Source organism: Homalodisca vitripennis, chromosome 5 (assembly GCF_021130785.1).
Source record: "Homalodisca vitripennis isolate AUS2020 chromosome 5, UT_GWSS_2.1, whole genome shotgun sequence".
Classification (NCBI taxonomy): Eukaryota; Metazoa; Arthropoda; class Insecta; order Hemiptera; family Cicadellidae; genus Homalodisca; species Homalodisca vitripennis.
In genome coordinates this window covers 37,463,011-37,485,046 of record NC_060211.1, presented here as the reverse complement: position 1 = coordinate 37,485,046, position 22,036 = coordinate 37,463,011, and the positions used below count along the sequence as shown (strand labels likewise).

At 34.7% G+C, this 22,036-nt stretch overlaps 1 protein-coding gene across 1 annotated transcript in view; it reads right to left on the bottom strand.

Moving 5' to 3' along the window:
* Positions 1-21,806, bottom strand: part of LOC124362012 (glycylpeptide N-tetradecanoyltransferase 2) — a 31,659-nt gene extending 9,853 nt beyond the window's left edge. The window contains exons 1-5 of the mRNA XM_046816149.1: positions 21,671-21,806; positions 12,548-12,764; positions 10,356-10,472; positions 6,440-6,610; positions 3,661-3,841 (exon numbers count right to left, since the gene is read on the bottom strand). Of these exons, the coding sequence (XP_046672105.1) occupies positions 3,661-3,841; positions 6,440-6,610; positions 10,356-10,472; positions 12,548-12,764; positions 21,671-21,806 (822 nt within the window). The remainder of the gene's footprint in view (positions 1-3,660; positions 3,842-6,439; positions 6,611-10,355; positions 10,473-12,547; positions 12,765-21,670) is intronic.
* Positions 21,807-22,036: the final 230 nt, after the last annotated feature.

The window sequence follows — 22,036 nt, the reverse complement described above, 5'->3', positions numbered from 1 at the left end:
TCCTACTCATTTTTACCTTTTTTATTTTATGTTGTTGTGATACTATTACGTTTTTATTCTGTCAGTGATATTGTTGTATGATATTCTGCATCTTGTATTGTATAGTATTATAGGTATTTATAATTAGGCGCCCAGAGAGTGGCATTCTGGCTGTTTTTTATTAAATTGTTTATTGTGAACTGAACTCACAACAAGTAGTATTATTACTTTGAAATTTAATTTACATGCAGCTAACCACATTACTGGCAGCGTGGTTAGCTTATTCTTAAGAAACTTATGTATTTTTTGTATTTTGAAATTTTATGGAAAATAAATCATTATTTCATTATTTCATGTAACATCATCCACACTTGCTATGTTAAACCATGTATGCACTGCAACTTAATATGCTGATCCAAGCTATAGTACACAGCACAGCTTGCTATGTTGACCCATGTACATCATCCACAGCTTGCTATGGACCATGTACACAGCTTGCTATGTTAAACCATTGCTACATCAACAGCAGCTTGCTATGTTGACCCATGTATATCATCAGCAACTTGCTATGTTAAACCATGTAGTGCATCAGCAGCTTGCTATGTTGACCCATGTATAGCATCAGCAGCTTGCTATGTTGACCCATGTACATCATCCACAGCTTGCTATGTTGACCCATGTACATCATCAGCAGCTTGCTATGTTAAACCATGTAGTGCATCCAGCAGCTTGCTATGTTGACCATGTACATCATCCACTAGCTTGCTATGTTAAACCATGTAGCGCAAAGCAGCTTGCTATGTTGACCCATGTACATCATCCACAGCTTGCTATGTTGACCCATGTACATCATCCACAGCTTGCTATGTTAAACCATGTAGCGCACAGCAGCTTGCTATGTTGACCCATGTACATCATCCACAGCTTGCTATGTTGACCCATGTACATCATATGCAGCTTCCTATGTTAAACCATGTAGTGCACCAGCAGCTCAATATGCTGACCCAAGTATAGCACAGCAGCTTGCTATGTTGACCCATGTACATCATCCACAGCTTGCTATGTTCACCCATGTACATCATCCACAGCTTGCTATGTTGACCCATGTATATCATCAGCAGCTTGCTATGTTGACCCATGTACAGTATCAGCAGATTGCTATGTTAAACCATTTATAGCATCAGCAGCTTGCTATGTTAAACCATGTACATCATCAGCAGCTTGCTATGTTGACCCATGTACAGTATCAGCAGTTTGCTATGTTTAAACCATGTAGTGCACAGCAGCTTGCTATGTTGACCCATGTACAGTATCAGCAGATTGCTATGTTAAACCATTTATAGCATCAGCAGCTTGCTATGTTAAACCATGTACATCATCAGCAGCTTGCTATGTTGACCCATGTACAGTATCAGCAGTTTGCTATGTTAAACCATGTAGTGCACAGCAACTTGCTATGTTGACCCATGTACATCATATGCAGCTTCCTATGTTAAACCATGTAGTGCATCAGCAGCTCAATATGTTGACACATGTATAGCACACCAGATTGCTATTTTGACCCATGTACAGTATCAGCAGATTGCTATGTTAAACCATGTAGTGCACAGCAGCTTGCTATGTTGACCCAAGTATAGCATCACCAGATTGCTATTTTGACCCATGTACAGTATCAGCAGATTGCTATGTTAAACCATGTAGTGCACAGCAGCTTGCTATGTTGACCCATGTAGAGTATCAGCAGATTGCTATTTTGACCCATGTAGAGTATCAGCAGATTGCTATGTTAAACCATGTAGTGCACAGCAGCTTGCTACGTTGACCCATGTACAAAAAACATCAGCAGCTTACTATTTTGACCCATGTAGAGTGTCAGCAGATTGCTATGTTAAACCATGTAGTGCACAGCAGCTTGCTATGTTGACCCATGTACAAAAAACATCAGCAGCTTACTATATTGACGCATGTAGAGTATCAGCAGATTGCTATGTTAAACCATGTAGTGCACAGCAGCTTGCTTTGTTGACCCATTTAGAGTATCAGCAGATTGCTATTTTAAACCATGTAGTGCATCAGCAGCTTGCTACGTTGACCCATGTACAAAAAACATCAGCAGCTTACTATATTGACCCATGTACAGTATCAGCAGATTACTATTTAAACCCATGTAGAGTATCAGCAGATAGCTATGTTAAACCATGTAGTGCACAGCAGCTTGCTACGTTGACCCATGTACAAACTACCTCAGCAGCTTACTATGTTGACCCATGTAGAGTATCAGCAGATTGCTATGTTAAACCACATAGTGCACAGCAGCTGCTACGTTGACCAATGTAGAGTATCAGCAACTTGTTACGTTGACCTGTGTTGAGTATCAGGTGCTTATTTGCAATGGTAACAGAGGAAAAAGAAAACAATTCTCTGATAATGAGGAATCAGAAGATGTCATGACTAATTATGATGCAACAACACAGCTAAACCTGTTAGTGGCTCACTTTTAGTGACTGATACTTCATCAGCAGAAATTTCTTGAAATGTATGCATGATCGAACTTCCCGGAAATATTTTAACAGAGTAATATAAAAACGATTGATTGAGTTTCATACCTAACAGTAAACATTTATTTCTATTTGCTATTTTATTTGTTTTCTCAAAATTATGATCTGTAAAACAGAATAATATAATGGTTCTCTTAATTGTTAAATTCTTACATCTAATACTTAAATTTTAATTTATCATTAATAAATGTTATTTGTTTTTTTTAAATTTGACTTTCATATTCCCTGAGTATGTAATGTTGTAAAACATGGTATTATGTTTGGTAGTACTAATCAGTTGTTTTTATTTGATGTTAATAAAACAGCCATGAACCATGAAACAACCACTGATAGATTTAGGATAAAGTTTACAACATTTTATTATTCTTGTAAAATGTTCATACAGGGTATCGATTTAGCGGAATTGAACTTCAAAATTTATGATTGGCCGCCATTTTGAAACGGGTAAAGATAATTCATATTTTTTTTTCTCAAATGGGTATACAAAAGGTCAACACAACTGCAAAGTTGCATAACTTTATCTTTACTGTTATAAAAAATATAACTTTTTTGGTAAAAATCACATAAAGACAGATAGACGGAAAACTAAAGGTTTTAGGACATACCTCCATATGAAGTTTTTTGCTCATTTTCATGTCTAGAACAAAATACTACAATATTGGAACACCTTTAGTAAACACCAATACTACAATATACTTTGTATTTGTAACCAATAATTCCTTATTATGTATCTGTAATCAAATGTGTTAAGAGTGAATTTTCGATTTATACGGATGTTTACTTTTCCGGATCACTCCGGTTTCAGTCAAAGCGAATAAACAAGATTGTACTGTATTTCACAAACTATTCCGTGAATTGACTATTTCAGTTATTACTGTTCATATAAATTAAATTAAATTATAACTTAAATTTAAAAAAACTAAATTTTCAAAGTTTAAGATGTCTTAAATTTTCTTCAGGGCAGTTGCACAAAAATGACTTAAAAAAATGTTTGAAAAATTTCTTATACGCAATTCTCTGTATTTCTCAGGCATTCATTATTTATTACCCGTATTCATTTTTTTCTCCCCAGTGACAGAGTAACCCGTAAAAAAGAACCTCTAGATAACTGTACTTTACTCACGTCAGCCAGCAGTTTGTGAGCCTTGGGCACGTCGTCTGCGGTGAGCTTGCGGAAACCTGGTGTCCGAGTGTTATCTGGCAGCTTGTACAGCTTCAATGTTCTCTGCATGGTCATGTTGCGAGAAAGGTGAGAGAACTTCACCTCTATCAGCTTCTTGGGGTTCAGCGAACGATGCCAATACCTATACAGCACACACATCTGATCAAAAAACAGTCACATCCGGTAACTTGATACCTTGATATAAATATTATATGTAAGAATAAGACAGCACTACACCCAGCAGGGATCACTTCTGGCGGGTTTATACCTTCCAGTTGAACATACCACTGGGCACAGCAAAAACCGATGTGTCACTTAAATCTGGGCAACCTTATGGATGTCCAGGAGTGGCACATCACTAACCGCAAATGTCGAGATTCTGGGGTTCAAGGGCAATTTGATAGGTCTAGTCTACTGCGGGAGATGACTGTTGGAGTTGGTGGGATTTTTTCCCTAACCTCAGAGGTTCTTTCTAACCTCAACAAGGGTGTGCCACCTCCTACCTACTTTGACTGGAGAGGCTCGTTCAGAGCTGGCCTTCCCTTCTTCCGGGGAGACATGTAACATGACTTTGAGATTTAGTGCCCTTATTCTTCCTCATGGATCTCGATAGGAAGCGGCCCCTACTTCCTAACCTTTCTCATCCTGAATATCCTGTTACTGTGGAAGCTGCGCTAAGGTTCTTGTAGGACTAAGTGCAATTTATAAGCTTCTTGTCCTAAGAGAACAAAAAACAGCACTATAAATTTACATCATAACAAATTAGTAATATTCTTTAAGAGAAGGAAGAACCAAATCTATTTTATGTGAATTCCCTATCTGCCTTTTTTCTTCTTGTGTATTAGTACCAGATAAATGTGCTAAATGCAACATCAGTTACACCTTGACATAGGCTGGAGATTAAATTTCTTCTTCTTCTTCTATGGAGCCGCCTACTGCCAAGCACTTAAGCCTCAAGGGCCTTTTGCGCACCCCGGAAACACACTATGAGGCCTACCAGTCTATGTTTTCAGCAGTTTTACAAACCACCAAAATCAACCTATCAGGTCTTCCTGGGGAAATTCAACACCCTTGTCCAAACTACCAAAGTTTGGTAGGCATACTGCTCCCTTGCTATTGAATGACAATCAAAGAGCAAGTGTTCGGCAGTTTCATCCTGCTCATCACACATTCTACAGAACGGATCCTCATGAAGGATGCCGACTCTGTGAAGATGCTTTCTCAGGTGACCATGTCCCGCGATCTATTTAGTGAGAGAAGGTCAGACACTACTCTGGAGGAAGGCGACTGTAGTACCATTCTGCTCATTCTCATACCCGGATGCAACCTCCACCTTCTCTCGTTCAGCGCGAACCCATTTCGAGACAGCCCCAAAGGATTCACATCTTGGAATACCGCAGAATGGTTGTGGGCCTGTCATAATTGACGCTGAGCCCTGATTGGCCAGCCCGATTAGAGTGCCGCTTGCTGAAGACAGTAGGCACTCCTCCTGGCCATAGCCCGAATAACAATGTCCAGAGGGGCGAGGTTGAGGCAACAGTCTAGAGCTGCACCTGGCGCACTAGGAAAAGCTCCTGTGATAGCAAGGCAAGCCATCCTTTGAATGCCAGCCAGACAAGCTACCACCATCTTGGCCTCCGGCTTAAGTCCCCAAGACCCACCTATCATGCGTCTGCATTGAATTAAAGACTATTTCCCCCTGGCGATGACTCTTTCTAGATGAGGTCCCCAGTTTAGAACCCTATCTAAGATCACGCCCAGGTACTTGACCTCGGACTTCAACTCAATGGAAGAACCTCTGAGTAGAAATGGACCAATACCCTCCATTTGTCGTCTCCTGGTAAAGGTAACCACAGCAGCCTTGGTGGAGTTGACAGTAAGGCCCACCCCATCACACCAGTTTCCCACCATGTTTAGAGCAGCATTGGTCAGTTCCGTGACTGTTGCGTTGAACTTGCCACCCACAAGAATCACAATATCATCTGCAAAGACACTGCTACTGTTCAAAGACATTAGCAGGTCGTCCACAACTAGGTTCCACAGGAGAGGAGAAAGGACGCCGCCCTGTGGACATCCCCTCATAGTCCTTGTGCTGACACTTGCTCCCATAAGGGTGGTAACAACCACCCTGTCTGTGAGCAAGGCCCTTATCCAGTCCCATATTTGACCATCAATACCACGTCTAGAGATCACATTGATAATCACCTGAGTGCCCATATTGTCAAAGGCTCCTTCGATGTCCAAAAAGACACCTATGGCTACCTCTTTTGCTGCCAGCGTCTTCTCAATCCTGTATATCAATTGATGCAGGGCCGAGTTGCATGACCTTCCTGGAGATTTAATTTACTGACAGTAATGTCTATACTTCACTTTGATTATAACAACAACCAAATTCGATTAATTGGTTGGATCATTGATTAGATTCTAATCGGTGCAGAACCCAACAATCTAAGAACACAGAACTTTTATCAGTTGAGGCATCAAACGAATAAAGACTTGTACTCTGGTGCAACCCTAAAAGACTTAATTGTTGAAAAAGATTAAATGCTCCACCAAGTACAATACAATATCCATCACATGTAAAGAATATCTATGGATGAAGTTTACATCCCCCACAATTTCACACTCACCGTTGGTGTTTGTAGAACTAATAATATTTATGTGGTGTTTGGGAATATCCAAAATTTTGTTTCTCCAAAAGGAATTCCATCCACACAACTGAGATAGTATAGCTACTGACCTGCAAGTGCCGAGAGGTTTTGGTAGTACCACTCCGGCTGTGTACACTGCCTGAAAGATACCGGTCTGATTCACTCTTCGCGTTATCTCCCGAATCAGCACTGGTGCCACTCTTTTACTGCGCAGCTTTTTATGTACGCACAGGAAGTTTATCTCTACCATTTTCTGCGTTCTGTAAACAAGGACAGAACACATCTGAGAAAAGAAAAATAAGAACAGATTCACTTAGTAAAACTTAACCACTAATTAAGTCACACTCTGTTGATCAGGGAACTTAGCTCATAAGTGATATTCTTTTCCTATTTGTGCAACAAAATCAATTATTAATGTTAATTGATCTACAGAGAGTTAGTGGTTTAATTTAAAACATGATTGTGTTTCCGATTCAAAAATAATCTACTACAGAGTTGCAGTGATCTGAACCTTGCTAATCTGAATATTTGGTTGATCCTAACATGGTCAGAGAAAAACTTACTCACAACAGTATGACTTTAACAGACAAATAATTTTTTGTTTAGGTTATATTTGTAATTTAAATGATAAATAGAGACAATCTTTAACGGCATAAATGTGACCTCTTATTATTATGAAATAAAGTATTGATATTGAGTACAGTATAATATGTATATTTCATAATCGAAACTCAGTCGCAATTAGTACAGATTATATAATTACTCTATTATTTAAACAAAATTTCTTTTACGCAAGATGCATCTAACTAAAATCTGTTGACAAATAATTCCTTTAGCAGTATAATTTCAAGTGCAATTAATATATAGAAAATTATTTGTTTTAATGAATGGTTAATGCAACTTCCTGTATAATATTGTAATATCACAAACACTTTTAGTACTTGATTTAATATTTAGATTTCCTTCTTTGTTCTATTCTCTCTGCATTCTTCTCTGCATTAGATCCCACTCTCCCTGGAAGCGTGTTGGTCCCTCTGCATTTCCTAGGTGGTTCTCTAAAGAATTGAAGGAGCTAGTCATATTTAAGAAGATACTTCACAAGAGGTTCAAACGATCTCACGATGAGATGGACTATCGTTCGTTCTGCAGAATCCGAGAGTGTTGCCGGACCCTCTCCAGGGAATGCCATGCTAGCTACGTGGGTTACGTCAACTCTACTATCTCCTCGAACGTCAAGGTGTTCTGGAGCTTCGTGAATGACCTCAATCGCACATCTACCACTCCTTCTTCACTTGGACTTGGCAACGTTGAGGTCTCTACTCCTTTTGAGATGTGCGAGCTCTTCGCCACCTACTTTTCCTCTGTATACACACCTGCATCTTCCGAAGCTCTGCCTGTTCCGCCCTTCAATACCTCCTTTGTCTTCTCTGATTGCTCTGTCTCGCTCGATGCCGTTCACGGAAAACTCGTTGCTCTTGACTCTGCTAAGGGATGTGGTCCTGATGAGGTTACTCCGGGGGTCCTCAAGTTTTGTCACTCCGAAATGGCCCCTCCGCTCTGCTTTCTGTTCAACCTCAGCTTGTCCACTGGAATTTTCCTTGATGCTCTCAAGGATGGATTCGTGATCCCTATAATGAAGTCTGGCGATTGCAATGACGGTACTAACTACAGACCGATTGTGATGCAATCTGTCCTGAGTAAGGTGTTTGAGAGCCTCATTCTGGACATGCTGCAGCCTCTCTTCAAGCATGTTATCATTGATGAGCAGCACGGTTTCCTCGCAGGAAGGTCAAAGGAAACAAACCTCCTTTCACTCCAGTGTTATGTGATGGACGCTCTTAGCCGCAGAAACCAAGTGGATGCAGTTTTACATAGACTTTAGCACGGCTTTTGACAAAATAAGTCACCGGCACCTTCTTGCTAAGTTGGAGGGATACGGGGTCGTCGGGGTGATGCTGCGATGGTTCAAGAGCTACCTCTCTGATCGAAGATTGTTCGTCCGGTTTGCCAATCACCTATCTTGTTCCTTTGTTGCAAGCTCTGGAGTGCCCCAGGGTTCCCATCTGGGTCCTCTTCTCTTTTCGATATTCATAAATGACATCAAGGAAGTCATTGGTGTTCCCTTCCTGCTATTTGCTGATGACATTAAGCTTTTCATTGAGGTAACATCTATCCACGACTGCCAGGTTTTGCAGAGCGCCCTGGACAATGTCCTTAATTGGTGCACCTCCAACGAAATGTCTGTGAACCCTTTGAAGACCAAGCTTATCACCTATAGTAGGAGGATGACTGTTATAGTTGCTGAGTACTCCATGGACGGATCCCGGGTGGAGAGATGTGAGGTAATCAGGGACCTTGGCGTCTTAATCGACTCGTCATTCGAATTTGGCTCCCACATCAGCCACATTTGTTCCAGAGCCTCAAGGTCATTGGGTTTGATCATCCGGACAGTTAAACACGGGCTGAGTACCGGCGCTGCTGCCCTTATGTTCAGGACACTTACTCGCCCGCTGCTGGAGTATTGTTCTGTGGTCTGGTCCCCATACCAACATGGACATATCAAACAGCTCCAGTCAGTGCAGAGATGCATTGTGCGATTTCTGGGATGCCATTCTGGGATGAGATACTTTGACGTCTCAGTGGACGAGCTGTCGGCTGCGTATGGTCTTCGGAGTCTGGAGTGCAGACGAAGAGTTGCTGATATCTACTTCCTGTACAGGCTCATAAACTGCCAGATCAATTGCTTCAGCCTACTTGAGATGATCCGGTTTCGCATCCCCACAGGAACAAGGCAGCAGCATTTGTTCGAGCTGAGTCATGCCGCCAGGAACTACCTCCGACATAGCCCCATCCCACGATTGATGCGACTCGGCAACGACATTAGCTCGTCTGTGGATTTTTTCTCCACATCCCTTCGAGCCATCAAATGCATTGCTGCGGACTCCAGCCCAGACCTGCATTAGTCATCTCTTCTAGTCATAATCATAGTCTTATTGCAATTTCTTTTTTGTTATTAATCACATTCTCTATCGTTTTGTTATTCTATAGTGTTGTTATTTATTCGTTTGTTATTCATTGCTCTGATATTTTTGCCTTGTTATGGTTATTATTAAGTCCGTTGTTCTTGTTCTTTCTGTTATCTTTGTTATCTGATTCGTAGTACTTTCTAGTCGCCGTATTATTAGCATTTGTGGCAGAGTTGTCGGATATCTTCGTTGTGTAAGTATTTAAGTAGTCAATGTCAGATTTAGTTGTAAGGCATTGCATTGACAGTTAAGCATCTTGTAGCATAGCTATTGTTATATCCAATTGTTTGTTTTACTCGTTAAGTTTTGCTGTTTTGTTTTCTTCTTAACATGAGCCATCAACTTGTTGTAAAGTGTAAATTGGTGTATTGCCGTTGGAATGTAAATAAATAAATAAATATTCTCATGTAGGCACAGCCACAAGTACCCAATGTCAACTGGGTACCCAAAGGCTTTGATTAGTTTCACTCTAGAAAAACACTGTTTTTATTAATTAATTAAAGATTAACATAAATGAATTATTTTGAAACTGAAATGTTGAGATAGTTTAGACTGTAATAATATTTAATAGTTCCACTTTATAGACAGCTAATAACTATAACAATCAGTTTCCTTTCCAAATCGTCCATTGAAAAATAAAACTTGAATAAAGAAATATAATTCTGTACATAACTACCTAATACAAACACAGATTGTGACAGTTAAATATATTAATTTTTATTACTGAAACAATGTTAAGTAACGATAATCAACTGCTTATTTAAATCTGTACAAGCTAATATGTGATTTGAATTATTAAAATTGCAAATTAGTTAAAAAAGGAACTCGTTGTTTTGAGTATCACGGAATGTACTGAGTATGTTATAATGCACACAAAGCATAAACAAGTGGATGTACTGGGTACGTCAAAGCTCATAAAAGAATTAGTGATTGTAAAATAAGAAATGTTAACAAATAGACCGTGGTAAATGCTACTCACTGGTTGTAAATGCTGAGTGTGGCAGGAACTGCACTGATGAACCCCACCAGACGGCCATTCTTGGTGACTCTCACGCCACAATGCCAGTCCTTCAGCCACCCTGGTGGTTGTAATGCCCTGCACAATCACACTTTTAGCTCGACACTCATATATTAGTATGCCACAGATTCTTAGTCCATTCCTTAGTAAAATGTATCTCAAAACCTAAACTTAAAACTAGTAATAGCATGAAACCATAATACTGCCTAGACAGAGGACACACAATGTTCGGCCTACCCAACCACTCAAATAGATAATAAGGGGAGACACTTATACAGTACCTCAGACAGATTGGTAATCTAAATAATTATTTATATTCATTTACTTATTTTTTTGGGCACAATATTTTTGTAATAATACACTATATATGATTTGAAAGCGAAAAAGTGTTCTATGTTTAAGTTGTTGTGTGTATGTGAATGTCACTGTCTTATGTCATATACTAATTGTATTAAAAGTTACGTTCGGTATTTAAAGTATTAAAAATCTCAAATCCATCAAATCTTCAACAAAGATTCAGATTTGATAATCAAGATTCAAAACTTGAATCTGCGGATATCTGCACGTCATTAATCATCAACTAAACAACATTACACAAATTACTGATCGCTAAAACATTTTTTGCTGTCTATGAATGCCCACACCATAAAATCATAACCTAATTATATAATCTATCGTACTTATGTAAATATTTTGCTTGCGGTTAATATTTTTCATACTTATGTTTGCACATCGCCATGAATCAGCTGCGTTTATTGGCGGATGACAGCTGATCGGCATTACGCAAATTACCGATCACTAAAACGTGTTTTTTGTTAATTTTATTTATGAAAACCCGTAGATAGATACCTAACCTAATCAAATTAATTATCATGCTTTTGTAAATAATATTTTGCTAAGAGTTTCGTTTTTCTATGTTTATGTCTATGGAATGTCACGAGTCTGTTGCGTTTATGCGTGGTTATTAACAGCTAATGTTTGTTCACTTCAAAATTTTTGTAGTTATATAGATATTTCCTCTATAAAATTTGAGATTTTTATATTTGATTTCTTTATGTGACTAGTGTTGGTTTGAAATTTGTTATGTTGATATATTTTTAATAAGTGATACAAATGTGTGCTCATATTTATTTTCAAATTAAAAGCATATATTCCAGAAGCACATATAATCTATCAGATTATAAGTATAAGGTAGGGGATATGATTTTTTACTTATAATTTAGCTATTCAATTCTCTGAACCTACGCAAATCTCTTTACAAATAGAGTGGTATTCTTGGATTACTTGTTATATTATCATTCTCCAAAGGTTTAAGAATGACAGAAATTTGATTTTTTGTGATTTTGTTTGAAATTAGTAAAAAGTCTTCCAGAATTTAATTTTGGATTTGGAATTGGATTTGAGATTCAAAAATTCAGGATTTACCCATCACCAATTTACAGGTCCTGAAAAGATGGGAGAGTTGTTCATCCCCATATAAAATGATTCTCCTATTTGGAATAGACAAAAGAAGAGTCCACATAAATCAAATTATCACACATTATCACCATATAATGAAAAACTTTAGCTAGGTCTTTACTTACTTGGTAACTTGCTAGTTAAACTTAAACTAGTTAAACCCCAATAGTTAAACTTGCTAGTAAAATAACTGGTTAAACTTTCACACAGCATCTATCCATTTAAAACATATAATTTTGATTGTGTAATAACAGTTGTGTGAAGCTCTCACAATATACTGCCAAGGTAACAGTTAAAAAAATTTAATGGATACATTGTGGGCTATTTCAAAGTACCGTTATTATTAAAGAATATTGTATTTAAAACTGAAAAACACAAAGATTTGTCATTGACCACTTTGCAATATGCTTAACAGCATACAAAACAACTTGGAAGTGAATAGTTAGTGTTTCAGCTTATCACATGGTAGTTTCTATTTTGAATTCTACTTAGAATAAAATATAGTCACACAACAGTGAAAAATTTTTTAGGATAACCTTAATAGTCGGTCCTGGACTAATGTCTTCTATAGCGCACCACAAAAACAATAAACTAAAGAGTACAAAAATTTAGTTTGGTGAGTTCATAAAGGCCTTTAAAAGAATAATTTGCTAGATCACTACGTACAGCTCTTGAAAGTTAATAAGTGAACCAACCATTTCAAAAACTGAGGTGGGTAGTCGAAGCGGAACATGGAGTCATCATCCTCGACGTAGTTCTCGTTGAGCAGTGTGTAAAGCTCCTTGAGCACCAGGGGGTCATCCAGATTCAGAGTATCCCACTGAAAGCCTTCCTGCAGAGAGTATGGTTCCTGTCTTATCTCTGCTAGGGACTTCTCAGGCTCAATCGGCTCATTCACCGTGATCTTCTCATCTGGAACAGGTATTGAGATAAAGAATACTATAACGAAACAAAATATGACACACTTTCAATTTCTAGATATTACAGTTGCTTAACTACTTTTTATTCTATTTAATTTATTTGTTCTCAAGCATTGCATTAAATAATAATGTTACAGCTGATGTGATATCAAACTTCAAATCATTTAGTGATATATTTTTTTAAATCACGTTTTAAGAACTGCAATCTGATTTATTCCTCAGATACTCTTGGAGATTTTTTGATTGTGCCTCTTCAAAGGACTTTATAACGTTATGAACTACTTACTCCCTTGACTAACAATTAGGGTTTATTTTTACTTTAATATGTACAGGGAGCATAATGATACATTGAAACATTTCTTGTCCTTTCATTATTTAATTCATTTTAAGGGTTTAATTTTCCAACATTCTGAGTGAATACCACGGCTAGACTTTCAAAAATCGCAGATTATGTTCTGGAGTAGTGTCAATATTTTCAATGTAATCCCCTATTACGATGTTTGTATCTGAATGAGTTTGCTTACATCGTGGTGTTTATCAGGATTCACACAACTCAACAGCATAGTATGTACTGTTTATATCTTAACTTTTTCACAGCATAACAGCTTCTGGTCTACACTGTTATTCAATTCCATTAGCTGAGAAGATACAAACTTTAAAAAATTGTTTTTAATAAAGTTCAGTAAAACCGTTTGATAGAAAGTTGTTACATACCCAAAGGAACAGGTTAAATTACATTTTATTTCAACTAAGATTTTAGATAACTGTTTATTATAAAACCCGTTTTATACAATATTTTTACTAGTTTGTGCAATAAAAATTGTTGTACTTAAACTTTTAATACAATCCAGTAATTTTTTATCAATATAAAGAAGAGCATACGAATTTTATAAAACAAATACTGCAATAATAATACTACAATTTTTTCTATTACTAAACAAGCAGAGAAACTAAAAAAACAGGGTATTACAATAAATTTATGTGTTGCACAAACCCCTGAATTTTCAATAATTTTTAAATACAACTAGTGCATACATGTACGTTATGAGTAACAATTGTTTTAAAAATTACTAAAAGTTATCAGTGTTCTGTAAAGAGCCATTAATTCAGAGCTGGCTGAAAAAGGTTACATATTTGAAATAATAATGGAGATTAGATTGAGCCTTGATGTTTACTATATTTCTGAAGTAGTGAATAACTGCATTTATACAGAACATGATGAAATATTGAAACTGCTGTGTTAAAATTCGAGGTGGACTGTCTATGAAGTTATCTGTGAGTTATGGAACTACTGATAAAAGGGTAAGGTCGTCTGTTATCGGTCCAGTCAGGTCAACATCACTATGCCCATCAACGATATCATAACTACAAGTTTCTGTATTAACCACACCTCACCTCAGAGTCTGGTAAAAATGTTATTTCACTTTATAAATACGCTTTTGATTTCAAAATTATGAAATATAAAACATTTTGAATATTTTATTAACATTTACAACAGGTATGTACATCAGTGATAACTCCCCACACCAGGACAAACAATCTGAATATATTGAGCCATTGCCAGCACGTCATAATGCACATGGCTATTATATAAACCTTATGTCAACAGTAAGCAAATACCTTGGCTGGATATGCAGTAAATTGTACCACAACGAACATTTTCAATATTTACGTCAATTCAAAAACAGTCAACAACACAAAACAATTTCAAAAAAAGTTCTAACAACAACCCGTTTTAACACAACGTATCTAAAACATCATCTATTGTTGATATCAGCAGGGAGTTTGCGGGGTATAGAAATTACTCAAGATAGAAATTTAGGACCTGAAAACAGGTTTTCTGCAATAGAGATTGTGTTAACATGTTTGCTCTCAGGTGGAAAATATATAACCAGTTGAACAGCATTACATAATAAACACCTTACCAAGGTACTAACTACACTGAATATGACTCTCACCACACACCAACCTTAAAAATCACATGAAATGTTTTTTTATACCAGTAATACATAATTATATGTTAATTTATATAGTTACCAATTTTTAATTGCAACAGCACATTTACTTGTACCACTTGGTCTATACAGCAATACTATATTATGTTTTCAATAGCAGTTAAATAAAATACTATAGACCAGCTGATACATATTATATGTGCCTCTTATAAATCACGTGTAATTATAAAACTATAGGTGGTAATTAGTAAAGAAACCACTTTTAATCATTTAGGTTATTAGAATTATTTCCGGAACACTAATTGACAGTACTTACCAAATCACAAATTTTAATGTGACACAACGAAAACTAGTGGTCACAAACCACATACAAAGTTACAAAAGACCAAAATAATTTTATAAAGAGTTAAGGGAAGTCAGCGGCACACATTTGTGTTACTGGTTGGTTTTAATCACACCGAATGTCACATTTTTGTGCCGCTGGTCCATGGTGAGAAACCATGGGGCACAAATATGTGTCAGCTGGACAAATTTCAAGGAAAATATTTAGTGTGCGACTAAAAGTGTTCACCTATATGATCACATAATCTTCATTTCCTCGAACACAACTTTCAATATACAACACATATTGAATCAGTACACTACAATTCGTACTAAAACAATTTTCTTCAACTACATTATCAATACAAGACTTCTAAAAGCAACGCTTCTTAATGGCAATCGTTAGTTCATCTGATCCGAATAAAGACCCAATCCATGATATCTGTATGGCAAGACTGTATGTCGCTTATATTACGCATATGTAAAAAGAAGTGTCGTTTTACAAGCACCAATCAAATTAGTTCTAAATTGATATGAAGTAGAATATTCCAAACTAGTAAAGCATCATGCCTGATAAGGGGTTGAAGTCTTGCATAATATGGTGTATAGCCTAGAGATATGATTGAAGAAAGATTATATCATAAGAACTTCTAAAAGCCTTTAAAGTGCTGAATAAGTGTAGCCACTTTTTAATATCTAGCCAATATTAAGAGTGCCTAGTGGGTAAAATGTTAAAATGTGTTACAGTAATTATACCATAATATTATTCCAAAAAACTATAAAAATTCCATTCTATTACATACACTCATTATGTTAAAGTTGACATTTGCATGTAGTATTATTGGCTAAATAACTTGATATGATAATCACATATATATTTATCTCAGTTTGTTTTGTAATGTTTTGCTATGTTATATTATTATATTATCTAACACTCTGGCTCCCAAACTGCAAAATTTCTATTCTTGGGGTATGCTAACTTAGCTTATGTAAGCTCAGGGAAATAACAGGTTATATGTCAACACCACTAAACTCTGTTTAAACAATTGATATACAAGCTCATTTATTAATCCTTATCAGCTCATGTAATGAAGTGAGAGTACCACACTAGGGAATAAATACTGTATGTACCAATAGGCTATTGTGGGTTTTAATTTATATAATACTAGGAAGTAGTATGTTTTTGACAATGAATAATTTTTGAGGGGCCACAGACTTTTTCATTGTTATATGTTTACCACTAAACTTTAACGTGTTAACAATCTGGCATCTGTAACAATTAATTACCTAGAAATTAATTGGTTTACTTTATTTCCAAATTTATGTTAAAACTTTTTATTAAAATTCCATATTATTTTACTCGCTCTAGTATGGGCTACTTAGGAATTCAAACCAGAATCTTTAGCAAGAAAAAAGAAAATGTACTAAACATTTTAAAAATCAAAAACAGTTTTTTTTTTCTTAGAATAAAAAGCTCAGACATTGTATTTAATCCTAAAAAGACTTTTGCACTACTTCCAGAGTGGATATTCTGGATAGGAAAAGTTGGAGGTGGGGGCCGCTTCCTGTCGAAATCAATGAGGAAGGATTTTGGGCATTAATCTCAGTCATGTCTCCTTTTATTATAATGTTTACCAGCCATATAATGAGTTATACCAAATGCCTAAATGTCATTTAATGTCACGATGATCAATAACATCACAATCGAATCATGTATTGCTAGTAGATTTTAGCATTCTTATTTTGGCGTTCTGTGACATGAATAAATGTCAACAAAACAGTATTTCAGACTACTAATGAGATGATCAATAACATCACAATCGAATCATGTATTGCTAGTAGATTTTAGCATTCTTATTTTGGCGTTCTGTGACATGAATAAATGTCAACAAAACAGTATTTCAGACTACTAATGAGATGATCAATAACATCACAATCGAATCATGTATTGCTAGTAGATTTTAGCATTCTTATTTTGGCGTTCTGTGACATGAATAAATGTCAACAAAACAGTATTTCAGACTACTAATGAGATGATCAATAACATCACAATCGAATCATGTATTGCTAGTAGATTTTAGCATTCTTATTTTGGCGTTCTGTGACATGAATAAATGTCAACAAAACAGTATTTCAGACTACTAATGAGATGATCTGTGTTTGTTTTCATAATATGGCCTGTTATCATTTACTTTATATTGAGCTGTTTTATTGTTAATAATTGGCAATTACATTGTTTTGATTTCGTAGGAAAAATGTAGGGAGTTATTAAGTAATTTCAAAAGTCGTAATAGGAAGATCCCCCAACTAGCTTTAGTGAACACATATGTTAAACTAGTTAAGTTTTTTTTAACTATGTCTGCTGTCAACATACACTAGACCTATACAATTTATTTTACTATGAAATACTAATATAGTTAATATTTTTTAGAAAACAACTCATACTACTGAAACTTATACAGTAGACGTTCTTTCATAAATATACTTCATCTTTATATAAAATCAAACAATAAAATAATATTTTATTGAGTTCTAACAAATATAAAATTCAACAATATTAGTGGTTTATTTGATTTTTAAGTAATCAGAAACCACTAGAGAGATCAGAAAGTGAAAAAATCTGGATTCTTGTATAAAACTGAATAATATGGTATTTTTACTTATAAGAAAGGCAAGATTAAAAGTTTTTTCTGGACTGAGAAAACAAATTTTCTCTGGTTTGTTGGTACTCTGGTACCAAGCTCAGATCACGGAGCGCTTGTACAGTTTTAAGTTTGGTACTACTAGTAACATATTTATGATTACCTAATTGAAACCGATTTATATCACGTAAAAATTAGTAGCAGATAGTGACAGAGTTGCCTCTGTATAATCCTAAAGCACTTTTTTCAAAATAAGTATAGATTGACATGGGATATGTTTTCAATGACCATTTACAAGGGAAAAAATGAAAAGGTTCAAAATCAAAGATTTTTTGAGATTGTTTTGAAAGTAAAAGCAAGTTTGCAACAAACTTTTCATTATTTTTTCTTTAAGAAGAGTACAATTTATTGAAAGAAAACAAAAAATAAGTCAACTTGATTGCTTAAAAATGTAAAAGTTGTAATATTTTAAGTAAAAGCTTGAATTTTAACCAAAAAGGTGTTTTTTTTTTACATATTCCACTAATACTAACTAGGTAATAAAAGGATTACAGTGGAGTCCCGCTAATCCGAACACGTGTAATCCGAACGTCGGTTAATCCGAACAGGTCCAGGAGGAATTATTTATAACGATAATGAACAGTTATAGGAAACTAATTACATAAAAAATTAAAATGGGTGCATCATTTCGTACATAAACAAAGAAAACTTTAATTAAATAGACATACAGTATTTTATTAAGACAAATTGTGTACGGTACGGTACATAAATAATGAAGTTAAATACAGTACCAAATTGAAACTTATAGGTTAAGTATGAGTTAAATTACTGTATTAAGAAGTGAAATCAAACAAAAATTGGACGTTACAGTACTGTATTATTATTGAGTACAATATTAATTGTTAAAAGACATAAATTCAGTTATTGTCTTCTGTCGCATTGAAGAGAGTCTATTGGATGACGCATAGTTTCGTACAATTATTGAACGCGTGGACCCGTACAATATCCAGTACGCTCACATTTCTTAAACAATAGAACTTTCACACTAAATACGGTAAATGTGCTTGGTGTTCGCAAACACGTTTATTTGTCAAGAAATACAATGCAACAGTCAGAAAAACATGTTTTAATAAACAATATTGATAATTGTATAACAAAATAGACCCACTCTCAAGTTTTAAAACGGTATTTTTCTGTAATTCTGGCTAATCCGAACAATCACATAATCCGAATAGGGCTCGGTCCCAATTAGGTCGGATTAACGGGACTCTACTATAATACATTTTTAACCACTCTTTTTCTTTATCTATTCAAAATAAAAGGCAAACTAACATGATATTTCTACAATTAAAACATTACTTATAAAAACAAATAAACTAAAAAAACTTTCCTTCTACAAAATATTTCTACCAATGACTCAGAGATAGGCAAATTTATCTCTTTATTTTTCATCACTAACTGTTAATCTACAGTACCTTTGAATTATTAAGAACCAAGACAATAATTTTATAACTAAAATGCAAGCGATGAATCAATAATAATTGATTGAAATTTATTAATATAATGAAAATTAAAATATACAAAGTAACTTATAATGGCAAAATGCCTAAACTTAGGTTATGCAAAAGATTGTGTAAATCTTGAATCACTTGTTTTTAATCATTTCTCCTGCCATGAAAGTACATTCATGAAACTTGATTATATTTGACTAAAATTAAATTATATTTCATGATAATGTGCTATATTGTTACCAGCGTGACAATTATGCATATGTTAAATGACCTTATCATTCAATGTTCATTTTCCTGTCACACACTGCCAGATGAGTCAGATTAAAAGTTATATAAACTCAACCGTACTAATAAACTTTAATAACAGTATAATATGTATAAAATTGTTACATTTATTATTTCATAAACAGAATTTAATTTTAAATATGTTATGTTTTTGTGTTGTTTAATATTATTTAATATTTTCTATATATCTAGATCTGTAAATTTACTCAATGAATAGATTTAAAACATTTAAGTTGATTAACCCTTTGAGTGCCACGGGTATTTTCTGAAGGCATATGCATAAAGTGCCAACGCTGATTTTTTAATATTTGTAAGCTTTTGGGAAAAAAAGCTGTTGTAAAATAACTACCAAACATATTTCCATCATTTTGTTGTTGTTTTTTTTTCTTATTAAATGCAGAATATGATACATATCGTTACAAATAAAATGTGATTTATAAAAATATAAAAATTTCAGTATTTATAAAAAAAGTTTTTTACTTTTGTATAAAAAGTTAAGTTTCAACCAAATTAGAGAGTATATGGTATTTTAAATTTTTTTTATTTATACCATGATAAAGGCCATATGATTCTACATAAAACACATGTGTAATATCTTATTCTAGAATTTTAAAAACATGGCATTATATGTATTAACAAAATGCTGCCCGGGTACCGATATTTTATAAACTGTACTTTCATTTGTCAGAGTTTAGAAATTACTTATAATGATGTAGTTTTCCCAATAAATCTAATAAAACATCAATATAACACAAATAAATATGAATAGTAAATGTAGAAACAAATACTTGCTAACATATTTACATAAAAGTTTACATTTACTAAATAATAACCCTAATAATATTTACACTGGAAATTCACGTTTTTCGCTTGGACACAACTCGAATCACCACATTACTTTTGTAAAAGAAATACAGTAAAATACTGTATAGGGTATTATTTTATTTGTTATTTACTCAAATGTTTGGTTATCGGCACATAAATAACAAGAAAGGCCGTTACGCACCACGTTACTCGTCCGCTACGTCGCGTGAGTGGAAGACAGAATCATCGCACAGCTACTTCGGTATTATCACAGTCCACTATTTTTGGACGAGTTTTCCTTATCATAGATCAAAATAAACTTCATTATACGTTCCTTCTTCCATAATGAATCGAAAAAATACTCGATGAGTCATACTTCCTATCTCCAAATCGTCTCCAAAAAGACACAAGAATGACCTGACATTTACTAATAATGAAAACGTTGTTATTATATTTTTTTATTTCATTGATTGTCGTAATAACTTGTACATTCCAAAATAAGTTAAACAAAGTCAGTTGTTTTTAATACTGTAATTTATTTTGTCCCCGATAAGGAAAACTCGTCCAAAAATAGTGGCTTCTTCATAAGTACGCAAACAACATAAGTTTTCACAGATAAAATAGTAGAGAAACAACGTAAACTCGTATTTATTGATAGTTTGGAACCTATTGAATACAGCTGTCTGGTTATTTGGCCAAAATAATCTTGTACTATATATAATATTATCGAAATACGAAACGTCAAAATTTGGCGACGCTGGCACTTTATGCACTTTTCGTACCATCAAAATTGGCAACGCTGTGGCACTCAAAGGGTTAAATATGAAATTTGTATTACATCTTTTTAATATGGCCAAAATTAAATATGTAAGTTTTAATTTCATTAACTTTAAAAAACAGAAAATTCTGTGATATAATTATAATTAATACATATTTTAAATAAATATAAAGCAGTCATGTATTTTTTATATAAAACATTGCAAAGTCTTAAAATGGGCTAATAGTTTCAGTATCAGTGACACTGTGGCGCTTGTAGCCAATATTTTGTCTGGCAGTGGAAAGGTTAAGACATTTAAAATAACAATATATTAGAGTTGACTTTTCTATTCTTGGTGTGAAAGTATGTAAAACAAACCTTATTAGGTTTCTTTCCAAAAGCATTTTATACAGATGACTATTAAGCAATGAACACTGACAAAGTTCAATAATATTAATTATAGATGATAACTAGAACAGTCCTTTTGAAGACTACAAGTAAACTAATGCAAATGATGAAATGAGGAGCTGAAATAAAAATGAGTTAAGAGAAGAAAAATAACAAACTTGCAATATGGGGAGGGAATTCAATTGTTTTGAATTCTGAAATGTATAAACACTCACCCATCTTTGGCACTGGCTGAGTGCTCCAGAATTGGTACTGTTTCTGCAGAGCCTCTTCTGTGGTCTTTGCTGGCTTCTGCTGCAGTGACAACATCTCCATGGCCTTACGAATATCCTGAAAAAGATTTAGTTTCATCATCCAGTCTCTTGATCACCATTAACTTGAATCTGTTTGAGTGCCATAGTTTTCGTTTTAAACAACATATAGCCCTACAGCAAACAACCAATAAGCATGTTCTTTAATTAGATCTGAGGAAAAAAGATATAAACATAAACCTAAATGAGTTAATGGAATAAAGGTAAGTTTCATTTGTAGAAATTATCAAAAACATTAATGAAAATTCATTAATAATATTGAAGATTAAT